Raw genomic sequence first — 10,795 nt, 5'->3', positions numbered from 1 at the left:
ATTATTGCGTGTGCTGTGATAATTGTCTGAACAAAAAAAAAACAACAACAACAAGTGGATTGATCTAGTTTTTATTTGTTTCCAAACCAAAGGTTACGATGATGATGATGATGATGATGATAATTATCTTGTTTTGAAACATAAAATTTTCTTAAACGTATCAATCGATAAAAACATTTGATGATGATATGCTCCACACCTATTTGCCCTATATGTAAATCATAGGTATCGATCCAATGTAGGAGTCAGAAATTGATTATGATTGGAAATCGGGAATTATTGATTGAATGCAAAAAAAAATTATAGATATGAATGTGAAATGAATATAAAAAAAATTAATGAAAAATTGATTATAATGTAGCTGTTTAATTTTTTTTCAATTATGGGTTTATCCCATATGAATTCAATGAATTAATGTACTGAAGAGATAGAAAAAATCAATCAACAAAATAAATCAGTGAAGAAAGGTTAAGGCAAAATGATTAAATATCGCAAATGATGTATGGAAATCATTTTTATCAACAACAACAAAAACGGCAATGACGATTGAAAAATTTCCCCTGAAATTTTTCGTTTTTTTTTCATACAAAATTTTAATAATCAACAACAACAACAAAAGCCATCAACCAAGCAATGAATATTTGTTTGAAGATGCTGATAAAGATGATTTAGAAACGAGTTTTTTTTTGGTGATTGCCGTTTCAATATTCATTAGAATATGAACTGTCTGTGTTTGTTTTTTCCATATTTTCAAGGACGAAATTTCAAAAACAAAATGAGAAAAAAAAATAACACGGTTTTGATTAAATTTTCATACTTATTAAAAGAAATCTTTATTGTATAATAATCAGGGATAAATGACTTGGGAATTACATTTTATTTAAAAAAAAAATTATAAATCACTATAATGTTTATGTTTGGATGGTGTTACGAAATAATCTTCAACCAATTTTTGAGCATTTTTTACAATTTCAACACGATCTGTAGGTTCAACTAAATCATCACGCATGTAAACACATTTATTATCATTTTCAGCACTTGGTGATATCATCGGCTTAGCATTGATCAATTTGTTCGGGTCGATCTGATCGATTTGTTTGGAAAATTCGACACATCTTATTACTCGTTCAAGAGCATCTTGATTGATGCGTACCAATGAAAGTCGTTCAAGTAATGGAACTAATTTGGTTACCGATTGTCTTACGTTCGAAGACATTATTCAATTGTTAACAAATAACGATTTAAATAATAATTTTTCAAAACAAATCACATTCTGTTTTTGAATCCAATCGTTCGATTCCACTATATCTACAGAATAGGGAAAAGAAATCATGAAATAGGAATAGCATTTAGGATAATGTTTACGTAACCAAATAATTGTTTTCTCGTTGAAAACAATGCAATCTTTGACACTTTGATATTGTTTTTTTTGTGTTTTTCCGAAACGATTATGGCCAAATAATTCTATGATGAGTAATCCGAAAAAACCGTGTGCCATTCCATTAAATAATGATGCCGAAAATTTAAAAGTAACTTCTATTGTCGACAAAAATAACCATGGATCTTCGAATCATTCCATTCATCGAAAAAACTATCCGCTTCGAATCGATACAATTAATCGCACAAAATTGGATACATCATATGATTCCATCATGAACGAATTGATTCCCTATCCATTCAGTTGTATTTCAACAATAATTGAAAAAGTTAACAAAGATGGAACAACTATTAACCCGAATAATGTCGAATTAACGACAAAGAAAAGATATAGGAAAAAGAGAAATTCACTACATAAACAACCAAGTCAATCAACAATTAGTCAATCTAGTCATGATACTGTAGATGGTGAATCAATCGCATCGATATCATCATTTTGCCATAACAACTTAGCTAGTCATGAAATAGAAAATAGCCAAAATTCAAGTTTCAATAATAATCAATCATTTGAACAATTAGATATAAGTAATATAGTCAAACGTCTTTGTGAAAAATCTGATCAATCGACGCAGACAAATCCGGTAATTTCAATGGTTGAGAAATGTAATCAATATGTTCAGGCAAACATTCCATTGAATTCGGGTGATACCATTCGAATCGAACAACAACAATCGAATCAAGCGTTGCGTAACCAGATCAATCAATTGACCTACATAATTGAAGAAATGTCAAAAGAACGATCAAATCGTGATCTTCACATGCATCAATTGCAAAAACAATTGATAATGATGGAAAAACGAATCAAAGAATTTGAAAATGAAAAACAACAACAATTGAATAATGAACAATCGGAATTGAGAAAAACACCAGTAGTGACCAAAACAGATGAGACGATTATGGTTGCTTACCAGCAAGAGATTTCAATAATAAAATTGGAAAATGAACAGCTCAAACAACGATTAAATGAAATGATTGCCATTCAACATGAAAATTCAAAACTGATCAACCAAAAAGATGATATTATAAATAATATGACTATTCATATGAATGCATATCAACAGGAAAATAATCGTCTCAATAATGAACTATCACGGTATAATCAGCAGCCGATCGACAAGATCGAAATAGATGATAATAATAGAAAAATACCATATGAACAAACGAAAGACAATGTAATGGTGATTCATGAAAAACATGAAGGTTTTAAGTTGAAAAAAGATGCCATTTTATTATTTAAACATCGATTGTATTCTATTCAAAATGATTGTCGACTATTACAACAACAATTGAATGAATTACGAACAACAGCGGTAAATAACAATAAAATCTTTGTGGAAAAACTTTTAACCGAACAATTATCCAACACTTTGATGCTACAATTTAATGAAATCAAATCCGAAACAAGTCGTTTGAAACGATTGAATGAACAATTGTTACAAGAAAAATTGCATGAAAAAGATCGAAATATTCAACTTAATTGTGAATTTCAATCGTGTCTAAGCCATTTACGAAATGAAAATGAACATCTCAAACAAATGAACATTGGACTCGAAAATAAATCAAAAACATTTCAAAATCAAATGGATGAATTGCGACAAGAATATGATAATAGTTTAGGGCAAATAAATGAATGCAATCATACAATCAAAGAATTATATGATAAAATAACCAATTATGAAATAGGAAAACAACGAGAATTGGAAATTCAACAAGAAATTTTTCAACTCAAAGAGCTTGTTGTCAAAATGGAAGAAAGTAATCAGACTTTGAAATCAAAACATGAACAATTATTATTACAATGTGAAAAATATACATCTGAAATCAATGAAAACCGGACGGATATTAAAAGATTAACTAAACAAAATCTTGCTTTAAACGAAGAAAATGAAAAATATCGAAAGAAAATTGATTCAGTGCCACAGCAATCAGATGATAATATTATTAACGATCGAAACATTAATGCCATTTCGCCTCAAGATGATCTTCATACAACAACTGTACATTATGATTATCATCGTAATAATAATGATAATGATGATGATTACAATATTAATGATGACATCAAACAAGTAATCATGCAAAAAGAATCAATCATACGTGAACAAGACATAAAATTAATTGAATTAGGCAAACAAATTGAATGTTTATGTTGTGAACGATCAGAATTAGAGAATCGAATCAATCAATCAATACAATCATCACAATTAAAGGAAATGGAAATCAAACGATTAAATATGGCCATGAATGATCATAATAACGGCAATCAACAAATTGATCAGCGTATATTATTACTTGAAACAGAATTGGCGAAAGAAAAAGAACGTTCCAAAGGATTGAGTTTGGCGTTGGCGAAGGAAAAACTTCAATCATCATCATCGAAGAATTTGGTTGAAAATCTAAGCCATCAGCAACAACAAACAAGTGTAAGCAATGAAAATTTGGAACATTCATCACCGCAACAACAACAACAACAGCAAAAGTAAGTGTGTGGACAGATTTGTCGTTTCGATTTTTTTGTTCGTTGTTGTCTATATGGATGTGTTTAACCGTGTTGGCCACATTTGTGTTTTTTGTTGTTGTTGTAATTGTTTTTATTTTCATGTGAAAACTTTAAAAAAATGAAGCATTTCGTTCATGATTGTAGAACACATAATAAATCGTGCATGATTTTATCATCCATATAATAATATTATTGATGTGATGTGATTTAAATGAATAAATTTCTTACTTTATTCTTCCGTATATTTTTCTTTTTCCCTATTCCTTTTTTTTCACTCAAATGTACTTATCAATCTCTCTTTTCATCTCTAATAGACCATTGATCAAATTACATTCCAGTGTTAATGAATTGAAGAAAGAATTCCAAAATTTTAAAATAATATTTCAACAAACGTACAACCATCATCAATCATCATAGTCATCATTCGTAACAATTCAAAGTGCCTTTGATAATTAATTTAAATGAATCTAATTAGAATTTTTTTCTGATTATATAATATTTGATAACACATTCCAAAAGGTTTTTTTTCGAATAATAAAATAAAATAATTTTATTTACAAAACTATTTCAAATCGACAAAAGAATTGAATTATATGGGAAATAATATGATGATTCGCTGAAAAATTAAACAAATTCTTTGTTTTTCGTTTTGATGATAACTGAAATTGTAAAAAATATATGAACAATAATTCCTGTTGATAAAGGTGAAATGTCTTTAAAAATTTATTGATTTTGATGAAGAAGCAATTGATTGATATTTCTAATCGACTCATAAATGAGTGGTCGTATTTGCTGATTCAGGAAATAGATTATGATAATGAATAACGGGAACGAATGCTGCTGTAATTAATCGACCTAAAAAGAGATTTTTAAAGTTTAGTTTAATACATTTTGGAAAAATATAAAAAATGAAAGATTGCTATACCTGCAAACCATCGTCCATGTAATGCGTTGACCGATGCGGCTGCTGATGAAATCGAAGCACATTTCACATAAACATGTCCTTCATTTGATGTGGGATCTACATAGATGTGTACGATGCCGCCATGTTTACGACATTCTTCAATCACATCGTTTTTTATTTCCTCTGGCCAATTTGGATTCGCTTCGGTTCTTGGATCAAACATGTTTGATAAGAGAAAACATTGTGTGGCTATGGGAATCTGGCTATTTTGCTGACCACTATTCGTTGCAGTTACCGATCCATTTGTAATCGATTGACCACTCATCTGCAACGCTGTCATTGCTGCCTTTGGAAATTCAATTCCCGTTCCTTCGGCAAGTTTAGCCATCAATTGTAGTCGACCTGTGGCACCTAAATCGATACCTGTTCGATCTAATTCATCACAATCTAAAGCTCCATGGTGATGATGATGAGAATGATGATTGTCAGATGATGAGCGTTCTGTAACATAATTAACTTTCATAGGCCGTCCGGCCAATTCAAAACCATTTAATTGTTCTATAGCTTTTTTAGCATCATCAGCATCTTTAAAATGAACAAAACCATACCCTTTAGAGCGATTTGTTTCGGGATCACGAGACAATTCAATTTTTTCCACTTTCCCAAACGGTTCAAATATACCGCGAAGCATCTCTTCCGTAATATTGAAATGTAAAGATCCAACATATAAGCTCATTGGTCCGGTAACCTGAACACGCTGATGCTGTTTCGCTTGCGAGGCATTCATGCTAGCCAAACGATTCTTTTCGGCTTGTGAATGTTGGACAACAATGGGTACACCACAAAGACGAGTTCCTGTTAAAGCAATAGCCCTTCCGACTGAATCAATATCAACAAATTCAACATATGCTATTCCTTTATGACGACGTGTTCGATTGTCCATGATCAATCGAACTTCACGAACTTTACCAGCATTGGTAAAAAACTCTTCAATATCATTTTGACGCACACGAGCAGCCAGTTGCATACAGAATACAGTACGTTGATCTCTTTCTTCTAGCGGTAATTCTTTGGGTGGACTAGGTGAGCGACGACGTCGTCGATCCCTTGATGAATAACGATCAGGCGATCGTTTTCGATCACGACTTCGGCTCCGACTTGATCGATGTTTCGATGATCGGGAATGATGTTTACTTGATGACCGGCTACGAGATCTTCGTGATCGTTTCTTATCTTTACTACGACTCCGATGACTTCGTTCTCGACTATTACTGCGATGACGACGATGACCTCGATCACGTGATCTACTTCGATGACTACGTTCATTTCTGCTTTTGGTAAGTTCATGTTTGCTAATCAATAAAAAATGAATCATTAGAATTGAAAAAGATTCAAATTAAAAAGAAAAATGTTACCTCCGTTTTTCATCCTTATCTTTAGCGTATCCATTTTTGGGTGAACGATCACGGCTATTAATACCATCACCTTTCGATCCATGATTGTTATTATACGACAAATCCTGATTATTCAAACGATTCAAATTCAATCAATGAGATAAGTAATATTATCATCATCAATGGTCATCCAAGACAGCAATTTTTTAGCAAATTAAATTTTTTTTTGTTTTGGATATTGAAGGATTTTTTGGGAAAGTAAATAAGAAGAAATATTAATGAAAGAGAAAAGAAAAAACATACATTTTAAATAATCAGTTTTTTTATAGCCAACATTTTTTTTGTTTCTTTTTGTAATTATGAAATTCAATCTAAATAAATTCAAAGAATGATAAGCGGTGATTATTGTCAAATGAAACAAATTTAAAAAAAATTTAAATGAAAAATTCGTTTTGAATTATTAACCATTATCATGATCAATCTATGATTGGTTCAATAAAAATTGATGCGGCCGATATTCGTTAAATACGTGTGACTCGAAACAAAGTCACATCATCCTCATCATCAAATACAGTGTCTGCAATGAGAGAAAAAAATTGTATTGAATTTTTGTTTTGAACTGTTTTTTTGCTTGTCAGAAAAAAATCCATTCAAATCCTTTTGAATGAAAAATTAAACACCCACAAACTTTCATGGTTGATATAGATCTTTGCCAGCCATTAATTTCGTCTTGTAGCAATAATATTGTGGTGAAAACATTATACGCCACCATATACAACAAAAAAAACGTTCTTTTAACATGGATAAAACATTCATGCCAAAAGAAACGGATGCAAGTATACGGTGTTAATCACCTGATTCATGAATATCTAAAATCATCATCATCATCACTATTGCTTTCGAGATCACAATCGGATCTAGATTTGGGAAACATCAAAAATCAAAATTTTCATCATTAATCAAAACGAATAATGATTCCATTTAATATATGGTTGCTTGTTGTTTTTTTTCAAATAAAAAATTGTGTTGAGCAAACGCCGATGAAAATATCATTTCGATTCGGTTCATCATGATCGATTTTTGTAGAAATGATCATTAATATTGATGAGTTTTTTTTTGTTTTATAAATATAATCGCAAGCTTACCTCACAAAATAAAGAAAGCAAAAATAGGAAAAAAAACACTTACCCTTTTACTATCGACAGCTGCTTCGAGTAAAGCTTCGACATCAAAATCTTCAGCCATAATTTTAAAATTTGATTATAACAAAAAAAATAATAAAATAAAATTTAATTTTTTTCAGCAAATTAATCACAAAAAAAAACGTGTAACGTGCTCGAACACACCAAGACGCATAATAACAATGGCTCAAAATAAATTGTATCTGCAGCGTTGCGAATATAACTTTGACTATACCCGTCACAATATGTAACGATACTTCATGCATTTCAAAAGAAATAAAAATCTTACTATCAATGTATAAATCGGTTGTGTCAAATACAGCTCCTCCCTTGCGTATAATGTAATTGTATAACTTTAACTGTTTTGCTGAAAATATCTCAGTGTTTTTTAATTTCGATATTATTTTCATGAAAAATAAATAATTGTCGAAAATGATTTTACTCATATTTAATGGTTGTTTATTTTATTTCGAAAAAAATGAATAAAATTTATCCATTGTTTGTGTGTTGTGTATAGCTTGACAGGAATATAGTATAGATTTTGTTTTATCCAAAATAATTTCAATGATAAGCTTTTATCAATCAATTTTTATCGCCTTTTACCATATAAATGATTAATGTCAATCATCTTAACTTTGTTTTTTCAATTGATTGATTATTGATTGATATCCGCGAATTGAAACCATCAAAACAACGCGTAACATGTGCATTGTTGGTGTTGGTTGGTTTTGTTGTTGTTGTTGTTGTTAATGTTGATGTTTGGTGTTTGAGTGCGCAGCATCTCCATTTCAACATTGATCATCAAATTTTTTTTTGTCTTCACGATTTGTTGATTTGATTCATATAATTCTTTTTATTGTTGCTATTTGCATTTATTTATTTCTGTTTCTTTGTGAGTGTAAATTGAATTGAACCAATGAAGTGAGAGCGGGGTAGACAAAACACAAGGATCGTATTGTTTGTTTATTGATCTTGAAACTTTTTTTTCCTATCTTCTTACCCGGGGTATGATGTTTCAACAATGATAACCATTTATTTATGAATTAATAATTATATCGAAAATTTATTCTTTAATACATCAGATAGAATTCTGAATTTTGACTACAACAAAATGGATGGCAATTCTGAAAGACGCCCACTTCTTTCCTCATCAAATCAGTCTTGTTTGTTTGTTTTTGATTGTTGTTTTTCAGTTATTCATTTTCATTTTTTTTTTTAATAGCTGGCCAAATTATTCCTGATATAATTCCAGTGCCGCCAATTCGGCCAGAAGATTTACCACAAAATATTGGCACAAATAATCTATTGGCATGTTTGGTCTGTGGTTCCATGATCGATATAACAGTTAAAAAAGATCAGCATGTTGTCAAATGTGACAATTGTAATGAAGCAACTGTAAGTTATTTCTTTGATATTTGTTATTGTTTTTTTAAATATTTTTGGTTTTGCCATTATTCAGCCAATTCGACCAGCACCATCCGGACGTCGATTTGTAAGATGTCCTTGTAATTGTCTTCTGGTCTGTAATGAAACAGCTTTTCGTATCTCCTGTCCAAGGCCACAATGGTAAATATAACACTTGTATATAGTAATGATTTGATTAATTTGACATCCAATTTTATTAGTCGACGTATTATCATTGTGAAATCTGATCTACCAACCAATAATAATAATAACCGTTCGGGTGATCTTGATTCCAATTATGAACAATCTTCGGTATCTATTTTCTGTGCTCATTGTCATAGTTCATTTTTATTTAGCCGTGATGAATGGTTGGCACGTTGTCCACATTGTCGTAAATTATCATCGGTTAATCCAAAACTTTCACGTATGCGTGGATTTATTTTTTTAATCATATCATTAATACTACTTGTCATCGCTTTGGGCACGATATTCGGTACGATGGCACGTACACGTCTTGGTTATGGAGGTTTCATTGTGCTTGATATTTTTTTGGCCATAATATTCATCTATTTTATCTATCGTACAATATTCTATTTTCGTTTAAAAATCAGTAAAAGTACACAAAGCAATGCATTTACATAAAGCTTTACATAAATCAAAATATCCAACAAAACAAAACAAAAAGAATCATCGAACGTAAACAAAGAATTAATTAATTAAATTTTATATCATTAATAGTTTTTGCCCAATCATCACAACACAACATCAATAACATTCATTATGTAATCCAGGTTATAAAAATTTTTAATGAAAATTTCAAAATGACGAATATTATTCAATTTAAAAGCATTTATTTGTTATATTATTTTTCTCTTTGTTCATTGATAATTGTTCATCTTTTCATCTCAGCTTCGATAATTTTTCTCTTTCAACAAACACACAGACACACATTAATTAAAAACTAATCAATATTTCTATACATTCTGTTAAACTTTTAATAATGTTTTTTTTAATAAAAACTTCATTCATTTCAAATGATAAACAAACAAATCAATTGTGTTAGCAAGACAATAATTGTTTTTTTTCCTTTTCTTATCATTTATATATTGAAACAAACAAACAAAAAAGCAAAACATCCAAATTCATAATTGATACAACAAATTATATTTATTAAGAAAAATTGGTTATGTATAATTGTAAAAAAAAATATATTTTTCAAAAAACATATTTTCTAAAATAATAATATTGCCATTGGTTTAATTTTCATTATCAGTTTAGAAACGTTTTTTAATTAAACCCATTGATTGTAGTTTAGTAGCAACTTTTGGTGTAACAAATATTGTAACCATAACACGTATAGGCATCATTGCTTTATAAACAGCATATGCAACACCAAATGTACCACCAGTAGATAAAATTCTCATATAAGTTTCACCAAATAAATCATTTTTTCAATAAATCCGAATGCATCAATTCCAAATTTTATCGCAACATAAGTTATACCCAAAAAGGTTAAAGAAAGACCGATATGTAAAACGGTTGCCAATGGACCATAAACAATGGCCATCTGTTTTAAACGTTCTCTGGTTGTCATACGTATACCATCTTCCATAAATTGTGATTTTATTTCCTTATTTTCTGTCATTTTTCCTTGTGATTTTTTTTGTGGACCATCATCAGATATTTGTTTTCGTGTTTCTATATAAATTGATGGTTTGTACAATGATTTGCAGTCATTAATAACAGATGAAAGACTATTGATTAGTCTATGATCACGGAAATAGAATCGATTTAATGTTCGTAAGGAAATCATTATGAATGAATGTCGATAAGTATAAAAGTATGACAATTATAGTTTTCGATTCAATTTAATTCAATTTGTTGATTCACACAATTGGCAAAATAATTCACATAATTTTCTATCACACGATATCTACATCAGTGATTGGTTTCAGGTAGAAATAGGGAAATGTTA

The 10,795-nt window shown here is 30.0% G+C and overlaps 5 protein-coding genes across 6 annotated transcripts; 2 read left to right on the top strand and 3 right to left on the bottom strand.

Annotated features, from left to right (window-relative positions):
• Positions 1 to 821: 821 nt before the first annotated feature.
• On the bottom strand, positions 822 to 1,325 carry GatC (glutamyl-tRNA(Gln) amidotransferase subunit C, mitochondrial). The gene has a single exon (XM_027338929.2). The coding sequence runs from the start codon at positions 1,214 to 1,216 to the stop codon at positions 893 to 895; it is 324 nt and encodes a 107-aa protein (XP_027194730.1). The 5' UTR covers positions 1,217 to 1,325; the 3' UTR covers positions 822 to 892.
• Positions 1,326 to 1,331: 6 nt separating this feature from the next.
• LOC113789227 (uncharacterized) lies at positions 1,332 to 4,659 on the top strand. Its single transcript, XM_027338739.2, has 2 exons — positions 1,332 to 3,916; positions 4,252 to 4,659. Exons 1-2 carry the CDS (start codon positions 1,467 to 1,469, stop codon positions 4,352 to 4,354), a joined length of 2,553 nt encoding a protein of 850 aa, XP_027194540.2. The 5' UTR covers positions 1,332 to 1,466; the 3' UTR covers positions 4,355 to 4,659.
• On the bottom strand, positions 4,600 to 7,568 carry Caper (RNA-binding protein 39-like protein Caper). The gene is made up of 4 exons (XM_027338812.2): positions 7,424 to 7,568; positions 6,257 to 6,360; positions 4,863 to 6,193; positions 4,600 to 4,792 (listed from the first exon to the last, which is right to left on the bottom strand). The coding sequence occupies exons 1-4, from the start codon at positions 7,478 to 7,480 to the stop codon at positions 4,707 to 4,709; spliced, it is 1,578 nt and encodes a 525-aa protein (XP_027194613.1). The 5' UTR covers positions 7,481 to 7,568; the 3' UTR covers positions 4,600 to 4,706.
• Positions 7,569 to 7,978: 410 nt separating this feature from the next.
• On the top strand, positions 7,979 to 9,870 carry LOC113789342 (type 1 phosphatidylinositol 4,5-bisphosphate 4-phosphatase). Of its 2 annotated transcripts, none has more exons than XM_027338873.2 (5): positions 7,979 to 8,421; positions 8,503 to 8,579; positions 8,639 to 8,811; positions 8,876 to 8,982; positions 9,042 to 9,870. In XM_027338873.2, exons 2-5 carry the CDS (start codon positions 8,528 to 8,530, stop codon positions 9,460 to 9,462), a joined length of 753 nt encoding a protein of 250 aa, XP_027194674.1. In that variant the 5' UTR covers positions 7,979 to 8,421; positions 8,503 to 8,527; the 3' UTR covers positions 9,463 to 9,870. The 2 variants fall into 2 exon arrangements, with proteins under 2 accessions (XP_027194674.1, XP_027194666.1); XM_027338865.2 differs by having other exon boundaries at positions 8,499 to 8,579.
• Positions 9,871 to 9,965: 95 nt separating this feature from the next.
• On the bottom strand, positions 9,966 to 10,762 carry LOC113798043 (protein FAM210B, mitochondrial-like). Its single transcript, XM_027348524.2, is given in 2 exon segments — positions 9,966 to 10,264; positions 10,267 to 10,762. Coding segments are annotated over 2 exon segments (537 nt in total). The 5' UTR covers positions 10,634 to 10,762; the 3' UTR covers positions 9,966 to 10,094.
• Between the last annotated feature and the right edge of the window lie 33 nt (positions 10,763 to 10,795).

This window comes from Dermatophagoides pteronyssinus, unplaced genomic scaffold, assembly GCF_027571235.1.
Source record: "Dermatophagoides pteronyssinus isolate colony J.1.1.1.1 unplaced genomic scaffold, Derpt_VIB-CSIC_2022.12 sq0002, whole genome shotgun sequence".
Taxonomy (NCBI): domain Eukaryota; kingdom Metazoa; phylum Arthropoda; class Arachnida; order Sarcoptiformes; family Pyroglyphidae; genus Dermatophagoides; species Dermatophagoides pteronyssinus.
This window is presented reverse-complemented; position numbering and strand designations above follow the sequence as displayed.